Raw genomic sequence first — 20,637 nt, 5'->3', positions numbered from 1 at the left:
AATTCTTTATCTGGATTATGCTCGGACTCAAAACATGCCTTGTGCTGAGAACATGTTTTATGATTCAGAGGTAATTACATCAAAACAACACACAATAAATATAAATGAAGTGTTTTGGATAGAAAACCTTTTTGTCCTAAACATCCTTCATACAGACGTCCTCAAGCGGCATTATTTTAGCCTCATCTGGGCCAGATAAAAAAACAATAATAATACAATTTACTAGCCTTTTGCAATCTAATCAACACGATTAATGAAAGAATAATGGCTAGATTAATCAATTCGTAAAATAATCCTGAGTTGCAGTACTAAAGTGCATGTGAAAAAAAATAATTTGTGCATAAAAATTAAACTCTTAGTATGGAGTAGACAACATCAGCAAAATTCAGCATCAACAATAAAATGTGAGTAAAAATAATGAATAAATAAAAGGACTCTATTTTTTTAAAACTATCCTTAAACTGGACGGGGAAAAGATTTGAGTCAAAATGAAAATCAGTTGAAAATATATTTTAGAGCCATGCGCAGCCAGCCGCAGCCGCAGACAATTTTGTGAATGTCATTCCTATCGCCATTTCACGCAATACCGTATTGTCAAATAAAGTCTACAAGCCAAAAAAATAAATTCAAAACATATACTAATGATAATATATATATTTTTTTTAAATATGGCACAATGTATTTTGCTTCCTCCATCATTCATTTTAGAAGGTCTAGAGCCCCGACTTCACCTGTACCCAGACTGCCCCATTGTGTTGCAAAAAATATGACCAAATAACTGTTATAACATGATCTTTTAATATCAATTTATCTACAAAATCTTACTGACACCACTGTATTCCGTTCATCAAGGAAAGTGCACTGTCACTGAAGCAAAGGAACATATAAAAATTACAAACAAAGACTGGACCATCGGCGGCCATAAAACGTCCAATTATTCGTCAACGGTCATATTTTTACGACTGTCTTGTTTCTTGTTCTTGTTAAACATTGCACTGTGCAGTAATCCAAGTCTTTGTTGAGGATATATCAGGGAAAACCATAGCCACGAACATAGATTGCAAAAGAAAATTTATAAACAAACAGTTGGGTACATTCGTTAGCCGGGTTAGCTTAGCCATAGTCTGCGTTGTACAATTATTTGAAAATGTGCACTATTTGAGGCACGGTTCAGACATCCAAGTGTTTTGCTTTGTTAAAAACTTCCAAGCGACTGTTAACTACACAATTTCGTAGTTTCGTAATCCATCGAATTGGGCAAACGTGAGCTGAACGCCTGCAAAGACGTCTCGATGCGCACCACCTCGCTCGGCGTTAGCTTAAGTCTGTGCCTCAAAAGACACGCAAACAGGTCCAAGCGTTGCTGCCCGGGCGGCGACAAGCGATTTATCCGATCCCGTAACTCCAACAGCTGAAGCATGGCCGTGTCCTGCGATCCCTGCGTGTACGGGTAATCGAGTTGTAAAATCAAATCTCGAATCGCTTCCGGGTCAAAGTTCATGCTGTACCCGAACACTTGTATGCTGTTGATTTTCATGTAACCTAAATTTCTCGTAGGCTCCGTGACCTCCATGGGCTCGTAGTATGCGCTATCGTTCCCTTGCGCGTCTTGTGTTTTAATCCTGCTTCGTAGATAAATATGGATGGTCTCGAAAAAGGTCTTCCACTTATTTCCAAGGGTCAAAGTCCAGTTGTAGCACTCGAAAGGTAAGTCCAGTTTCGTAGCGTGCCAATCCGGGAATCCGTTCTCGTTGACGGGGATGTACCAGCTTTCCGAGTGGCTGCCTCCGAAGGGATTGATGTAGAGGGTGAGCGCGGGCTCCAGGGTGCTGTTCTTTGTCAGACAGATCTGCAGAGAGATGCCCAGAAGCATGTGCACCATGTTGGACTTGTACTTGTTGCTCTTCAGGGTGAGGAGCATCCGTTTTCTCCACGAGGGGTCGAACCAGCTGTTGAGACGCATGTCGTTGCTGATGAAGATGGCATGGACCTGCAGGGACAAAAATAAGGAAAAAACAAAAGACTGTTTAAATGAAATGCATAAAATGTACGTTTATGTATGTATTGAAATTACAATGAGCATTTAAATGTCCTGTATCAGCTACACTTCCGAGTGTAACTTTACACCACACAATCCATTGGAATAGATACATTTAAAGGTCCCATAACATGCAAAATCGACTTTTCAGAGCTTGTAACCTTCTTACATTGCTATTTGTGCTTCATATATGTCCAGAGTGTCTTTTTGATTGATTCCCGCAGTGTTTAGCTACAGTACAGACTATCTCCTTTCCTCCAATCTCCAAACTGACGGGCGGTGGCTGCAAGCACGCGTCATTATCCCCCCTGGCCACCATATATATATATATATATATATATATATATATATATATATATATATATATATATATATAGATCTATAGATATATCTGTTCTGCGCACGCTGTAGAATAAACACCAGATTTATTTAGGCTCAAAGTAGTGTTGATCTGAAGTTCTATCGTTTCTCACTCAGTCGCGCGGCAGGAGCAGACAGCTGTGGGGCTACGTCAGGGTGGGCGGGGCACACACGCTCTGAGACTATGTCACGGGTTGGGCGGGGCACACACGCGCTCTGAGACTACGTCACGGGTTGGGCGGGGCACACACGCGCTCTGAGACTACGTCACGGGTTGGGCGGGGCACACACGCTCTCTGAGACTACGTCACGGGTGGGCGGGGCACACACGCGCTCTGAGACTACGTCACGGGTGGGCGGGGCACACACGCGCTCTGAGACTACGTCACGGGTTGGGCGGGGGAGCCAGATGGCTCTTCACAAGGGTGGGGGCGAATATCAAACCAAGCCGTCTGCATTTCCGGGTTGGTGAGGGGGTCCAAGGTCTGGGTGATATTTCTTAACTATTATGTTAAGGGTGTTGCACAAGCCTTATTATTATCAATTATACACTTGGGATAGACTACGAAACGTGAAAAAAAGCATGATATGGCACCTTTAAGATTCACATCCCAGGAAAAGAAAGTCAAAATGCAACATTCCATTGAAATCCACTGGTGTAAACAATAAAGCTATTCAATGTTTAAAATTCCACAATGATTTCTGAATTTTGGACAGTGCAACACCAAAAACAATTCTGCAAATAGTTTGGATATAAATATCAAACATACAGCGCCAAGATGAGTGTTTTCAGCATATGGACGCCGTTATTATTGAACGGAATTTACACAAATGAACATGAATGGAGTGTGCGGAATGGGATTATGTGTTCATGTGAATAAATTAGTTGAGGACGCCATTGCAGCAGGGAATGAGGCCAAAGTGCCAACTAGACTGAAATGTATTTCTGTAGTTTATCTCTGTCATGAAATAAATAAGAATACATCTTAAAACCTTATCAGATTAAGGACCCTTACCATTCACAAGTGTGTTTTTAAAGCAGTGGTTCAGTAACGACCCCCATAATAACAATATTTGGCATCCGTGAGCCCAAATACACAAAATAGGCACTCACAAAATTATACAGTAGCTTTATTTCAATTTATATTCTGGAAATAGGCCTAAAAACAATAATTTGGAAGATCAACAAATATAAATCTACATTTACCACTGCATTTGAAGTGTGTAAAGTCTTGTTTCGGGGGCAGGGTTGCGGGGGCAGCAGGCTTATCAAGGACTCCCAGACTTCCCTCACCCCAGACACTTCCCCCAGCCTGTCCTGATTCTTCCCCGGGGCCTTTAGATTGTGTATAATGTAATCAAACTGTGTCTCTGGAGATGTTTATGAGAAGTAAAGCTTTCATAAATCCCTGTGCATATACCGTTTACTGATACTGACAATTAAAATGATGTGAGTAGTTAAAACATGTTGTACTCTGACTAATGTGACGCTGTTGTGCTTTAACTTTAGTTTGTGATTTTATTTCACGGTCAATTATGTAAACAGTGTTGTAGAAAAGCATTTGTGATTGTCTTTCTTCAAACTGCCTCTCTGGCTTAATTAATAGATAAATAATTAATATAATCCCCCACACACAATCTTAATAATGATTTTGCATCTTTATGAGACGATGGTTAAATTATTCCACAAATTAAAATCCAAATTCAATCAGAAATACATTTGTCGTTCAGTTAATGTGAGGCTTGACTCATCGCAGCCCTTTTCTCTCGTCAATCGGGAGCTTTGGAAACCCGGTAAAAGGTTTCCTAATTGCGGCCGACGCCATTAGTTTCAAAGCACAATCACCGCCACCGTCACTGACAGTGTGGAGTTTGGTGGTGCATGCTGGGATAGCGTGATACCTTAACCTTTGCCCTTTTGTGTTATAAACCTGCTGTACTTTCAACCGCGTCCTGAGAAGCAGCTCAACATAAATACAATCAGCGGTGCAGCGAGGTGTGAATGCGCGCAACATTTTAGGAGACTCGCTCTGCAGCATGTTCAACCCTCCGCTGGGGACCTGTGTAATCGGCGCCATCTGTGGCCACCCGAAGCGCTGCGCCCACCATCTCAGGAGGGCTGAGACAAATCTGCTCCACTTATGTAATTATGCTTTCCAGTAATTTCAGCAGGTACGTCTACAGTATATATAGAGTAAGAAAAGTGTGCAGTCCAGGCAACTATAAGTACTTCATACTGGACACAAAGATTTTACACTTGAATTTGATAATAAGGAAAAGGCACGACAATCACAATTTTGATTGAGAATAAACTGCTGTGTTTTTTTTTCAGGGACAGGTTAAAGGGGCAGCGTAAATTGTGTACAAGCCCTTCTGTACTACTTATATTTGGTGTTTATTTGATTAATTGGCTCTATATTTTCATGGTAAAACGCACATGGAATATCAGGAAATGGCAACAGACTATGAAACAAAAATATAGTCTGCGGCCCGGCAGTAGAAAGTAATCTTTATTCCAAAATATCAGTAGTTTCCTTAATGTGTCCATGTGGTCTTGTTCTTAATCAATTAAAGTGTAAATAAACAGTAACAGAAATCCCCAGTCACACAAACAATAACATTTTTAGGCCAATTGCACCAAAACCCAATTCCAAACACCTCGTCCACCTTGCAATAGCTTGTGTGTCATTAAATCAATTCCTTTTAGTGAAACACAATCCAGCATCGTGTTAAGTATTCCGTTTGTACCTGTCTTCTCTGATCAGCTTTGACATGCTTTGGTTGTTCATCCTTCAAACTTGTCAAAGTATCGTCAGTTGCCCGGGGCCAGAACACTACCTACATCTCGCTCTGACGTGTTCTTCTGAGCTGAGGAGTTGTTTGCAGCCGTCAGCCACAGACAGCACGAATCCTCCAGGAGCTCCAGCTCTTCTGTTTTACACCTAACAGACTACAGAGTGAGTGCTCGAGCCTGTAGTCAGCCTCTTAGCACGTCAAAACTAGATCATTCTCTCATTATAGATGACTCCAAAGACAGTGCTTTAATTTGGTTAATGTACACAGCATAAACTCTTACAAAACGGATGGGTTTAGAGCCTGGCACTGTATCGCATTCAAAGTAGGTGTCAAAATCAAATTGTCATAATTCAATTCAATTTATTTTTGACAAATGTCCCAAAGTCCCCAATCCTTAGACCCTTCTTCTCTGCAAGGAAAAACAACAAAACCTGGAGAAAGTATAAACCTGGAGGAGTTCCACATCAAAGGAGAGATCTGTCTTCCTCGGACGGACAGGCGGACGAGCTTCTAGACTGTGTAGCTAGGGATGTCACAATTATTTGGTTAAATGATAAACGTGATTATTCCGGTCACTACATAATCGTAAGAACCCAAAAATAATAATCGTGACAATTTTAGAGGCAAAATTAAGTATTTTTGTTTCAATTTACAGCCCAAAAAATAGACCTAAATGTAAAGAACTTTATTTTCCATATTTTGCTGTTTTTGTCAAATTTAACTTTTCAGAATGTTATTTGTGTAAAGCTGGTGATATGTCAGACCATGGAAATGAAAGAAAACTAAAGATTTAAATTTTGTTCAATCACACTCTCAATAATCGTGAATAATCGTTAAATCGTGATGTTTTTCCCCCACAATAATCGTAAAACGTTATATTGTGACATCTCTCTGTGGAGCTGGACGTTCACTGTGAAGTTCACTAATATGTTCAGGTTTGGCGGTGCTTGATGAAATAAAACTAAAACGCCATCGTCAAACTGTTGCTGTGTGTTTGGTACGTAGTGTTCTTTGTCAACGTCATCGCAAACTTCTTCACGTGGTTATGTTTGGTAACTGCTCCGGTGTTACTGATGTGTGGTCGAGCGGTTGTCAGTCACCAAAACATTCCTGGTTTTTCATAATGCGCCATGTTTGGATGCTAACGCTAACTCTCCCACTGAAAACGACTGTCTTAGCTGGGGGATTTCTGCTCATGTGTGCTTGTTTTAGGTAGAAACCGGAGGAAATCGCACATAGAGAACATGCAAACTCAGCCCAGAATGCGACCCGGGAGTTGAACCTTGAACCCTATTGCAGTGAGGTGTGAGGTAGCCATCATCCTGCCTGTTCTATGCTAAATCTGTGAGTTTAACGTCACGGTAAACTGCAGTGGTGTTGTGTGGAGTGATTGCTTTGCTATAGTCTATTGTTGCTAGCTACATGATAAATGTAAAGCGTCAAATTCCCATTATATTCTATGTAAACGATAATCCATGCTGTATTGTGTATTATGACAGCTCTGCACATTTCACTGCACAAGAAATACAGGTTCATCGTCTCCACAGTCAGTGAGGAGGGCCATTGTTTCGTTTGGGCCGTCGCATTACTCAAGTCAAACCTCCTGAAAGACACTGCCCAGGACCAAAAAGACTGTTTAGTTTACTATGTACGTACGCCTACCTCAATGCCTTAGTTTCCATACATTTTTTGTTAACATAATGTTGGCACTAGGACTGCAGTTGTGTCTGGGGAACAATGTTGGTCAAATAATCTGATTACTGATCAATGAAAGGAATCAGATTGCTTCTCCGGCTACTTTATTTCAAAAGTAACTAGATTACTGATGACTATAAATTACGTTGAAAAAAGGAAACATACAATGCTATAAATCTTCCGGCTCAAATCCTAATTACAAAATAATGACTTTCATAAGTGACACGTACTGTCTTCCATAAATCAGATTGTATTTGCTTTCATGTTGCTGCTTCTATTTTTGTCTTGTGCTGTTTTTATGTGATGGTAAGCTGAAGATTAGTTTACAGAGTTAGAAATGCTACTATTCTATTTCTAGATTCTATCAAGTATCTCCATGACCATGTGACCATGTGTCTTAACCCAAGAGCACTGAAAAGATCATACAGGGGACTACAGGAGACCATGCAGTTACAGAAATGTATACAGAAATCCAGACGTAAACAGTAATGTGTAAAAAGACAGGATTAAATTTACAATTCACTCCCAAATCTCAAGTTAACACCATCGACCAATTAATCAACTAAAGAACTACAGCCCTTTGCATTTATGTGCAGGAAAACCACGATTTAAATGTCAAAAATGTAGAAGAAGACAGTTTAGTTTGATAAGAGTATCTTAAAGTACAAAGTAACGCTTGCCTCCAGTCTGCGGTCGGCCCTCTGCAGCAGGTATCCCAGCTCCAGGTCCTGCAGGTCGGTCTCAAAGCCCAGGTAGTTCTCCGTGGAGTCCACCACCATGGGCCTGCAGCCTCCAGGGGTGAGCACGAAGCCTGGGTTACATGTGCCGCAACGGGTGTGGTTGTCCGCGGCGCAGGACCCACATGCCGAGCCCTCTCCGATGGTGCAGGGGGCGGGCACCTGACAGGGCATGTGGTCTGGCTTACAGCTGCAGGTCCGGAGGTCCTCAGAGAAGGTCCCCAGCTGGTTGTTCTCCGAGCAGTAAAGCAGCGACTGCAGATGGCTCAGCCAGTACGACTGAGGCCTGAGGAGAACACACCAGGGTTAGATGGGAGTGGCTTAATTAAAGGTCAGGTCTGTGAGGAAGCAGAGAAGAGGAACTCAACTGTCTCAATGTTGAACTGCCAGTATAAACTGAACTGTTTGCAGAGGTCCAAAGTTATTCCTCTTTTTCCTAACATGTTCCAAACATTCTAATCGTCATTGTGTAAATTTAACAATAACTAAAACTTGTACATGCTTTTATTTTTAGTAGGTTGGATTATTGTAATGGTATTTTTACAAGTCTAAAAAAAAATCCATAAAACAGCTACAACTAAAACACAGCCGCAAGAGTCCTTACAAATACCAGGAAAATGGATCACATGACACCAGTACTGCCTTCCAGTGATCACAGGGGTGACTTTAGAATACTGCTTTGGTCCAAGATCTAGTCACTATTACAATTTGTTGTATTTTTACCTTTTAAGGTCTAGCATGATTAACTGATATTATATTGTATCTTTGTCTTTTGTGAAATTTGGTTTGCTTGTGCATAGATGGTGCTTTCTAAATACATTTGCCTTGCATTGCTAACATGCTAACAGTGCACTTCTGGTTCTCGGACAATTAAACTCTTAAACACAGGGTTTGACAAACAGCAGCTTTTACAATAAATGAGGCAAATCTAATTGTGCTCAGCTAAAAAATACAGCCACTTTAAGTACTCAAAATCAAAAAATCAAAATGGATTCTTACTTCACAAACCCGCGAAGCTAATGATTTCTCCACAAACGGCCTGAGCATACGTCCTTGCTTGTACAGAGTTAGCAATACAGTTAGCCGCGTTTATTATTATACAACTTAGTTTCGCCTCATTACCTAAGTTGGAGAAAACGGATGCACTGGAAAGAAATGTCTGCAAACAATGGCGCATTTTAAATCTTAATTAGCCCTTAGAGTAATGCCCTTTGGAAAACGACGGGGAGTTAAAAGCACAGTCTAATAGTCCTCATAATTCCAATGATGGCTACAGCGGGGCCCCGAGGAATAAGAGAATGAAGAGTACAAGTGTTAATGAGAAAACAGAGCTACTGAAATGCTTCCGGGCTTTTTCACATTTGCAGGATAATCTTAATGAAGTCAGACTGACAATTATCTCAACACCACGGGATTGAACCAATTCCGCAGTTAGGACTCTTTCTGTGAAGTGAATATGTACGGAAGCCCTGCAGGGACAGGTTTCAGTCTAATAAGACCAGTGACATTTTTTTGCAGGTAAAGGTGGTTTAAAAATAGTAATACAATCTCAACTGAAGCTGCGAGTCCATTATCTTTCATATACTGAGGACACATCATAGCACAAGCCATTTGGGTTTGTTTTAGTTGTAGGATCTGGCAAGCCAAAGTGAGGAACTCATTCTCTTCTTCTAAAACATCTTTTGGCCTTCATTTTACATGATGGTGCAGCGGGAAATGAGGATGATGTACTATACACTCCACTACAAGCGGCACGAGGAGGAGCTCATAGTTTTTTTTTGTACTTTTAGCCAAAACACAGGCCTTGGTTTAAGTGTCCGCTAAATAGATAGTTTTTTAGGGGATTTTAAGGTATGTTACCACTGGTACGCTTTGAAGCACATTGGTACAGTCTGCGAGCTGATTGGATAAGGGCGAACAAAGACATAAACTAAATCATAATTTCTCACCGAACGCTGACTTGTTGCATTACATTACACCAATATAACACCAAACATTTCAAAGAGACGTTAACATTTTGTGAAGCGGAACAGAGAAGTGACATAAATGCAGAAAACGTGAATTGTTTTGTGTCACTTTAACCGAATCTCACAGCCACACAAACTTTATGAATTAGTAGCAGACCTCGGCCCCCACGATGCGAGCCGGTTCCTGAGCATTGACACGCATTCCACCATTTAAAGAACTGTTACAAAGCGCTTTAACGTGAACCGATCTGAGGAACCAGGGCCGGTCGAAACGTGGCTATAGACTGTTGCTTATTTAAGTACACTTTATTCTTATAACTATGTCCCTTTGAATGGCCCCTCAAGGATGTATAAAGTGATGGAATTGTTGCAAATGTTTTGACGATGAACACGGGTGCAGAACCCAACAACTGGGTCAATTGCAGAGGACAAATTGCCCAATGGGGACAATAAAGTGTACTTAACCTTAACTTTAACTGTTCATAGAATAATCGTGTGCCTTTTAAAGAACAGCTGTGCCATGTGAGTGTTACCAATGTTTAATCTGATCAGTGTTTAACGTGTTTTGTTATTTAGGGTTCATTGAGCGACACAGATGAACTCCCAAAACCAAACTTGAGGCTTGTTGCCATTCATCACCTGCAGATACAGCGTCATACAACATTTATTTATGTCAGGCATGTCCAAACTACGGCCCGGGGGCCAAATGCGGCCCTTAGACCAATTTTTGTTGGCCCTGTTGGTTTCCTGCTAAGTTGGCCCAAACAACAAATAGAAGTACTTTTACTGTAAAATTGGAAAAATTCAAGCATTTTGATGTTATACCAACCTAATAATAATGTTCCAAGTCTTATGAAAGGTGTGGCGGCTCATCAATACTATGTCAAATGTAAAACTTCAAATGAATCACTTTTCAAATTTGACATTGTCAGGTTGTTTGTGGCCCTTTGCTCCATAGAAGTTTCAAAATGCGGCCCTCAGTGAAAAAAGTTTGGACACCCCTGATTTATGTGGATGCAGGAACTCTATTGTATCTGGTAAAATTGAAATCCATATGTGACCATCCATTCTTTTACGTTTGATGTTATTGTACATCTGGCATAATAGTATGGACTGGCGTCACCATACACCGGGTCGAGCTGCTAATCCCAGGTCTGAATCCGATAAAACCGCACGCTCTGAATCCGAAACAGCCGCTGCATCGTTCTGTCAACTCCATGACTTTTTGATCATGTTTGTTCTTTACCTCGTGGAGCGAGTGCGGCGTTACAGAAGCGGTCGATATGAAAGTGCAGAGGGAAAAAAGAAAGAAAAAAAAAACCGAATCAAAAAAATGCATTTCCCTGAGAGACGAGCGCTCCTTTGATCAACTCATGACAACAACATTAGACGCTAACTTTAGCCGCGGGGCACGGAGTCGGAGACACGGGGATGCTAATATCTCTATGTGGGTTGTGGGTTTGATTCCTGTCTTCTGCACTTGGCACGCTGTGATGTCTTTGTGCTTTTTGTTCCGTATCTAAAGCAGGAAAAAATGTTGCAGCTCAGGTTCCACTGGCGCTTTTCTTAGAAGAAAAAAAAAAACAGCTCTTTCTTTGATGATTCGCCATAAACGTTATGCTAATCTCAAAATGGCAGCTTGTAAAAACTGAATGTGTGGCGTAGCAGTTTGATGGAAAAGAAAAACTAAAGGAAGAAGAAGCATTTTCAGTGACTATATTAAAGCATTGGGTCAGTTTTCTGTTTGAACATAAACACTTTCACCTGCAAATAACACAAATGCCTAATCTTCTCCTAAAGATGTTTTATTATTTCACTGAATTTGTAGATTTCTCTTGGACATTGTAACTTCAAAGGCCGTTTCTTCAAAATGCGTTTTTCTTCAACAAAGAGAAAACGATCAGCCTATACAGAAGCTCCTACACACACCAAACTCCACACTCTTGGACTTCAGCAGATTTGGACGGATCCTTACAATTTGAACTAAAAAGTGTATTATTGTCTATCGCCGCAATTTCTCGCCATTTTCACACATTATATACCTTTTTATTTCTATATGTAAATATCATGATGGCAAACCTAATCTTGTTTTTGATACATTTAGATAAGTAAACTACAGAAGAAGTGTCAAAATCAGCTTTTTCCCACCTATTCAACTGCAGTGTCTGTATTTAAAAAAAAAAAAAACTAGGACGTTTTGTTTTTTGTGAATAAATCAATTGTCTTTGTAAAATCAATATTTGATTTGAACATAAGAAGAATTTAACTACAAAGCTTAAAGATGGGCTGCAAAGTTATTTGAAATTGTGCTTTCAAGTCATCGTTGGCCATTAGTATCCAAGTCTTAATATATTCAGATACTCTGCTTAAAAAAAATTACCATTATTTTAAAGAATTACGCTCTTTTGCTGCGTCCGTGTTTTGCCTTCACCGAACCTGGAAATGTGTCGTCCCACCGTGACACTGTCTCGCCAACACTGAGGACACTTACACTGAAGTGGACAGCGAGAGAGAGAAAATACAACAAGTGAGCGCTGTGGCACCGGGCTCTCCCCGGAGGACGCGCACTGACACTTCCCAGACAAGTTATTCAGATAACTATACCACACACCGGTCCATTCAACTTCCTGGTATATTTATCACGACCAGTAATATGCATAAAGTTAGCAGTCTCGCCGTGAACAACAGCCATCATGCACAGGGCGTCAGTCAGACAGCCGCATACGCCGACTACAAAAGCACAACTGCCTTGATGAAAATATCTTGCAACTTACTCATTCGCATATCCAAGTCGATAGTTCGCGAGGTTTTGAAAACTGTCTTCCGTGAAATGTCGGTAGCTTATAGCGCTGGACCAGACTTGCCACACATGCCGCTGAAACATTCTCTTAGTCCGGGACAAATGTGTCCAAAAACGTCCTCTACTCTTCCGTTTTGGCCCCTCAAAGAGCCCGTTTCCCTCTTGAGCAGTGCAGCGCTTCACATCTCGTGTTATTGCAAGATTCGTCGTGTAAAACGTAAAATTCCGCTCTGTTTAGCACATTCCAGACGAGAACAACGATGGTGCGGCTACAGCGTGTTCATGGTGTGACAACACTGATTTTGCAACCGCTCTTAAAGCATTCGGTTACCAAGACGGTTGCTATGGCGTTTTTTTTTTGTCATTGGTTAAAACTAACCGTCCAGACTTGGTTGTGAAAAATGTAAGCGATATTCCACTTATCAACAAACATTGCAGCCGATCTTTAACGTCTGTTTAAACTGTGGCTTGTCCAGTGAATTAAGTCTATTCTGTCATTCAATCCAAACTGCCTGAACAGCCTGGTGGCCCTCGGGGCTCTTGGTGGCCCTCAGGGCATCAAGGGCCCTCGCGGCTCTTGATGCCCCACACACACGTTATGTGCATAATAGAAGCGACAGCACTGATATTTCTGAACTATCAGACAATCCAGATGGTAACGATGTGCTACCTGTCAACCACAATTTATCCCGCAACCAATATTTCCTTATGAATAGTGAGCACTTTGACATGTGATATATGTTTATGCATTCTGATTGACTGTTATAATAAATTCTTCTTTGTTCCATTTGTTTTTAGTAAATCTAGTAATTGTCATTGTACATTGTACCCGGACCAGAATAACGTCACATGATCTCTCTGGGTGGAGTCTGCATGTTCTCCCCGTGTTACCGTGGGTTCTCTCCGGGTTCTCCGGCTCCTCCCACCGTCCAAACACATGATGTGTTCGGCAAAATTGGTGACTCTAAATTGGCCCTAGTGAATGAATGTGAGAGTGAAGTGAACGTGTATGGTTATCTGTGTGTCTATGTCTATGTCTGTCGGCCCTGCGACAAGTTGGCCCCAAAGTCACTGGGATAGGCTCCAGTCACCCGCGACCCCGAAAGGGAACAAGCGGAAGAAAATGGATTGAAAAAATGGATGGATAGTAGTTGTCATGATCATGAACACATTTACATAACATATATAACATTTATATGACCTTTTGAAACCTTTTCGACCTTGGACTACTCCTTGACGAACGAAGGATCATTTGTAGTACGTTTTGTGTCATTGTGGAAATTGCTCTCAAAGATAATCACCTTTTTTTTCTTTCTCCAGAAAAAAAAGCTCCAATTCCATGTTTTTTTCTTCATATCGACTAATTATTTGTAACTGTATTGTAGTATTATTAATTAATCGTAAATATTTTAGTCATGATGATTGTGACACTAAATTTGAACATGGTCCCATCCCAATTACAAATACTAGTTTTAGTATCGTGTTCAATCCTTTTACTCGTAAAAACAAAACAAAAAACTCATCCATGACTGATTTTATGATGGCGTTACTGTCAGATTTAGAGATTAAACTCTGGCAATGTGATTTTTTAAATTCTTTTCAGACTGAACCTGCCGCCAAGTGTTCTAATTAAGTAAAGAACTGCCATAAGCTTCTCAAAAAATGCTCCCATCAAACAGTGTCATATTAGGCTTAATGAGCACAAACAACGGATTTGCATGGATTATTTTTGGTCGGTAATTATATTTAGAAGAAAACAGGTCCACCCTTTGTGTCCAAGTTTTAAAGACTTCTTCTTTCAAATGTTTATTAACCTACATTAAAGGAAACATATTTTATAATTTATCTAATATTTGAATTGTTATTGATCTTTAAACATGCAGTATCTTTGCTTTTGCAGTTCATGTTTTAGAATTTAAAATAATGTATGTATTTTTGAAGCACACATTATTTTATATCCGTCCTCAGGATTTGTGTCAGCACTCCATCTACTGGGAGCAGAGGGGAAATAAACAAAAGCTAGCTTGACCCAACACGCTAATGAAAGCACAGCACAGGAAACGGTTGAAACTAATTGTTTTTTGAGGCTCAGAGGGAGAAGGTTTAATAAAACAAGCCAAAGACAACTCCCGGTATGAGGGAATAATGTTATAACATGTGTGTCTGTTAACCTGCATAAAGCAGGACAATCATATTGGATTTGTTTTCAAAGCCCTTCGCGGAGAGAGAGAGAGAGAGAGAGAGAGAGAGAGGGAGAGGAGAGAGAGAGAGAGAGAGAGAGAGAGAGAGAGAGAGAGAGAGAGAGAGAGAGAGAGAGAGAGAGAGAGAGAGAGAGAGAGAGAGAGAGAGAGAGAGAGAGAGAGAGAGAGAGAGGAGAGAGAGAGAGAGGGAGAGAACTTTATGAAAATAACTACATGAAACTGAAACTACAGATGGAATTGATAAAATGTTGTCGATATTGATGGTATTGACAATTCCTCTTATCGATTTGATTTCTTAACAACTCTCTTATTGATTCCTATATATGAAGATATCGTACAATATAATGTGTCTTATGTATCTAGTTTAATAAAACTATATTTTAGCTAACCTAATTTTAATACAATTACATATATGAAAATAAGACATGGCTATACAAACTCTTGAACTACAATGTAAAGCATTTGAAATTATGTAAAAAAATATCAATATCAAGGTTTATTTATGAAGCAGTGCAATAATGCTATATATATATATAATATATACAAACAATTAAATACACATGCAGTTGATAAAAATAATGACTCAGTTCATGTCAAAAGGCCAGAGAGAAAAGGTAGGTCTAGTGTCCCAGCAGCTCTAACATGCAGAGGTAGTTCCAGAGCCCGGGCCCCCCACAGAGAAAGCTCGGGCCCCTCCAGGAGGAGCTGAGAGTTACGGGCCCAAACATGGTGGGACAATAACTCCCGCAAATAATAGGGAGCCAGACCATATAAAGACTTAAAACCATGGGCAACATTTTAAATTGGATTCTGTGGAGAACTGGAAGTCAGTTCAGTGTGTGTGTGTGTGTGAGTGTGTGTGTGAGTGTGTGTGTGTGAGTGTGTGTGAGTGTGTGTGTGTGTGTGTGTGTGTGAGTGTGTGTGTGTGTGTGTGTGTGTGTGAGTGTGTGTGTGTGTGTGTGTGAGTGTGTGTGTGTGATGTGTGTGTGTGAGTGTGTGTGTGTGTGTGTGTGTGTGAGTGTGTGTGTGTGAGTGTGTGTGTGTGTGTGTGAGTGTGTGTGTGTGTGTGTGTGTGTGAGTGTGTGTGTGTGTGTGTGTGTGTGTGTGAGTGTGTGTGTGTGTGTGTGTGTGTGTGTGTGTGTGGTGAGGAAGTAAAGAGTACAGTGCGGGGACGAGGCTGACACTTTAGCATCTCCAAAAATAAGAGGAATTGCTCAGGGAGAAGACGTATGATTCTGATCAATTACTAAAAATAGAACCGGTTCTCGATTTCCATCCCTACATGAGACTATCCCAGACTGTTGCTCATGTGCCATGTGCCATGTGCCATGTGCCATGTGCCATGTGCCATGTGCCATGTGCCATGTGCCATGTGCCATGGTGGCACAAAGGACTAAGTGGACGGGGCCACAAATATGTTCATGACTCATTGTTTGAAAACTCAGTATACTCAGTAGTTACAAGGAACTTCTGTGGATCACACGCAACACATTCATACACAGGCAGATGGGGGAGAGTGTCTTGCCAAAAGGTAACAACCGTGATGATCTGAACTGGGATGGAACCACCGCAGACTTTCAGGTTGGAATGTGAACCCTCAAACCACTGTGGTCCAAGCACAAAGGTATTTCTACTCAATATTCATATTCATGACCAGAGGTGAGTCCAACTTGAACGTAATAACTGATTTTTATTTGAAGTTGATATAATTCAAAAGGCCAAAACATTACATAAGTAAGTCACTGGTATTTTCAAAATAACCTAAAGTTGCATTCACAAATATAGTTGGAAAAAAAACCACTCCTGATTTGGATAAATGAGGATTACACAAACATGAGTCATAATATATAATATGCACAACCTGCCCCACAGGTGCACAACCTGCCCCACATGTACACAACCTGCCCCACATGTACAAAGCCTGCCCCACATGTGCACAACCTGCCCCACATGTACACAACCTGCCCCACATGTGCACAACCTGCCCCACATGTACACAACCTGCCCCACATGTACACAGCCTTCCCCAGATGTACACAACCTGCCCCACATGTACATAACCTGCCCCACATGTACACAACCTGCCCCACATGTACACAACCTGCCCCACATGTACAAAGCCTGCCCCACATGTGCACAACCTGCCCCACATGTACACAACCCGCCCCACATGTACAAAGCCTGCCCCACATGTGCACAACCTGCCCCACATGTACACAACCTGCCCCACATGTACACAGCCTTCCCCACATGTACACAACCTGCCCCACATGTACATAACCTGCCCCACATGTATACAACCTGCCCCACATGTACACAACCTGCCCCACATGTACACAGTCTTCCCCACATGTACACAGTCTTCCCCACATGTACACAACCTGCCCCACATGTACACAACCTGCCCCACATGTACACAACCTGCCCCACATGTACAAAGCCTGCCCCACATGTGCACAACCTGCCCCACATGTACACAACCTGCCCCACATGTACACAGCCTTCCCCACATGTACACAACCTGCCCCACATGTACATAACCTGCCCCACATGTACACAACCTGCCCCACATGTACACAACCTGCCCCACATGTACACAGTCTTCCCCACATGTACACAACCTGCCCCACATGTACATAACCTGCCCCACATGTACACAACCTGCCCCACATGTACACAACCTGCCCCACATGTACACAGTCTTCCCCACATGTACACAACCTGCCCCACATGTACACAACCTGCCCCACATGTACACAGTCTTCCCCACATGTACACAACCTGCCCCACATGTACACAACCTGCCCCACATGTACACAACCTGCCCCACATGTACACAACCTGCCCCACATGTACACAGCCTGCCCCACATGTACACAGCCTGCCCCACATGTGCACAGTCTTCCCCACATGTACACAACCTGCCCCACATGTACACAACCTGCCCCACATGTACACAGTCTTCCCCACATGTACACAACCTGCCCCACATGTACACAACCTGCCCCACATGTACACAACCGGCCCCACATGTACACAGCCTGCCCCACATGTGCACAGTCTTCCCCACATGTACACAACCTGCCCCACATGTACACAACCTGCCCCACATGTACACAACCTGCCCCACATGTACACAACCTGCCCCACATGTACAAAGCCTGCCCCACATGTGCACAACCTGCCCCACATGTACACAACCTGCCCCACATGTGCACAACCTGCCCCACATGTACACAACCTGCCCCACATGTACACAGCCTTCCCCAGATGTACACAATCTGCCCCACATGTACATAACCTGCCCCACATGTACACAACCTGCCCCACATGTACACAACCTGCCCCACATGTACAAAGCCTGCCCCACATGTGCACAACCTGCCCCACATGTACACAACCTGCCCCACATGTACAAAGCCTGCCCCACATGTGCACAACCTGCCCCACATGTACACAACCTGCCCCACATGTACACAGCCTTCCCCACATGTACACAACCTGCCCCACATGTACATAACCTGCCCCACATGTATACAACCTGCCCCACATGTACACAACCTGCCCCACATGTACACAGTCTTCCCCACATGTACACAGTCTTCCCCACATGTACACAACCTGCCCCACATGTACACAACCTGCCCCACATGTACACAACCTGCCCCACATGTACAAAGCCTGCCCCACATGTGCACAACCTGCCCCACATGTACACAACCTGCCCCACATGTACACAGCCTTCCCCACATGTACACAACCTGCCCCACATGTACATAACCTGCCCCACATGTACACAACCTGCCCCACATGTACACAACCTGCCCCACATGTACACAGTCTTCCCCACATGTACACAACCTGCCCCACATGTACATAACCTGCCCCACATGTACACAACCTGCCCCACATGTACACAACCTGCCCCACATGTACACAGTCTTCCCCACATGTACACAACCTGCCCCACATGTACACAACCTGCCCCACATGTACACAGTCTTCCCCACATGTACACAACCTGCCCCACATGTACACAACCTGCCCCACATGTACACAACCTGCCCCACATGTACACAACCTGCCCCACATGTACACAGCCTGCCCCACATGTACACAGCCTGCCCCACATGTGCACAGTCTTCCCCACATGTACACAACCTGCCCCACATGTACACAACCTGCCCCACATGTACACAGTCTTCCCCACATGTACACAACCTGCCCCACATGTACACAACCTGCCCCACATGTACACAACCTGCCCCACATGTACACAGCCTGCCCCACATGTGCACAGTCTTCCCCACATGTACACAACCTGCCCCACATGTACACAACCTGCCCCACATGTACACAGTCTTCCCCACATGTACACAACCTGCCCCACATGTACACAACCTGCCCCACATGTACACAACCTGCCCCACATGTACACAACCTGCCCCACATGTACACAACCTGCCCCACATGTACACAGCCTGCCCCACATGTGCACAGTCTTCCCCACATGTACACAACCTGCCCCACATGTACACAACCTGCCCCACATGTACACAGTCTTCCCCACATGTACACAACCTGCCCCACATGTACACAACCTGCCCCACATGTACACAACCTGCCCCACATGTACACAGCCTGCCCCACATGTGCACAGTCTTCCCCACATGTACACAACCTGCCCCACATGTACACAACCTGCCCCACATGTACACAACCTGCCCCACATGTACACAACCTGCCCCACATGTACACAGCCTGCCCCACATGTACACAGCCTGCCCCACATGTGCACAGTCTTCCCCACATGTACACAACCTGCCCCACATGTACACAACCTGCCCCACATGTACACAGTCTTCCCCACATGTACACAACCTGCCCCACATGTACACAACCTGCCCCACATGTACACAACCTGCCCCACATGTACACAGCCTGCCCCACATGTGCACAGTCTTCCCCACATGTACACAACCTGCCCCACATGTACACAACCTGCCCCACATGTACACAGTCTTCCCCACATGTACACAACCTGCCCCACATGTACACAACCTGCCCCACATGTACACAACCTGCCCCACATGTACACAACCTGCCCCACATGTACACAACCTGCCCAACATGTACACAGCCTGCCCCACATGTGCACAGTCTTCCCCACATGTACACAACCTGCCCCACATGTACACAACCTGCCCCACATGTACACAGTCTTCCCCACATGTACACAACCTGCCCCACATGTACACAACCTGCCCCACATGTACACAACCTGCCCCACATGTACACAGCCTGCCCCACGTGTGCACAGTCTTCCCCACATGTACACAACCTGCCCCACATGTACACAACCTGCCCCACATGTACACAACCTGCCCCACATGTACACAACCTGCCCCACATGTACAAAGCCTGCCCCACATGTGCACAACCTGCCCCACATGTACACAACCTGCCCCACATGTGCACAACCTGCCCCACATGTACACAACCTGCCCCACATGTACACAGCCTTCCCCAGATGTACACAATCTGCCCCACATGTACATAACCTGCCCCACATGTACACAACCTGCCCCACATGTACACAACCTGCCCCACATGTACAAAGCCTGCCCCACATGTGCACAACCTGCCCCACATGTACACAACCTGCCCCACATGTACAAAGCCTGCCCCACATGTGCACAACCTGCCCCACATGTACACAACCTGCCCCACATGTACACAGCCTTCCCCACATGTACACAACCTGCCCCACATGTACATAACCTGCCCCACATGTATACAACCTGCCCCACATGTACACAACCTGCCCCACATGTACACAGTCTTCCCCACATGTACACAGTCTTCCCCACATGTACACAACCTGCCCCACATGTACACAACCTGCCCCACATGTACACAACCTGCCCCACATGTACAAAGCCTGCCCCACATGTGCACAACCTGCCCCACATGTACACAACCTGCCCCACATGTACACAGCCTTCCCCACATGTACACAACCTGCCCCACATGTACATAACCT

At 43.6% G+C, this 20,637-nt stretch overlaps 1 protein-coding gene across 1 annotated transcript in view; it reads right to left on the bottom strand.

Moving 5' to 3' along the window:
• Positions 1 to 779: 779 nt before the first annotated feature.
• Positions 780 to 20,637, bottom strand: part of LOC140353892 (BMP/retinoic acid-inducible neural-specific protein 3-like) — a 128,158-nt gene continuing 108,300 nt past the window's right edge. Inside the window, 2 exon segments of the mRNA XM_072438664.1 lie at positions 780 to 1,990; positions 7,570 to 7,912. Of these exon segments, the coding sequence (XP_072294765.1) occupies positions 1,217 to 1,990; positions 7,570 to 7,912 (1,117 nt within the window). The 3' untranslated portion in view covers positions 780 to 1,216.

This window comes from Eucyclogobius newberryi, unplaced genomic scaffold, assembly GCF_026437365.1.
Source record: "Eucyclogobius newberryi isolate DKJ021-1_F unplaced genomic scaffold, fEucNew1.0.hap1 SCAF_9, whole genome shotgun sequence".
Classification (NCBI taxonomy): Eukaryota; Metazoa; Chordata; class Actinopteri; order Gobiiformes; family Gobiidae; genus Eucyclogobius; species Eucyclogobius newberryi.
This window is presented reverse-complemented; position numbering and strand designations above follow the sequence as displayed.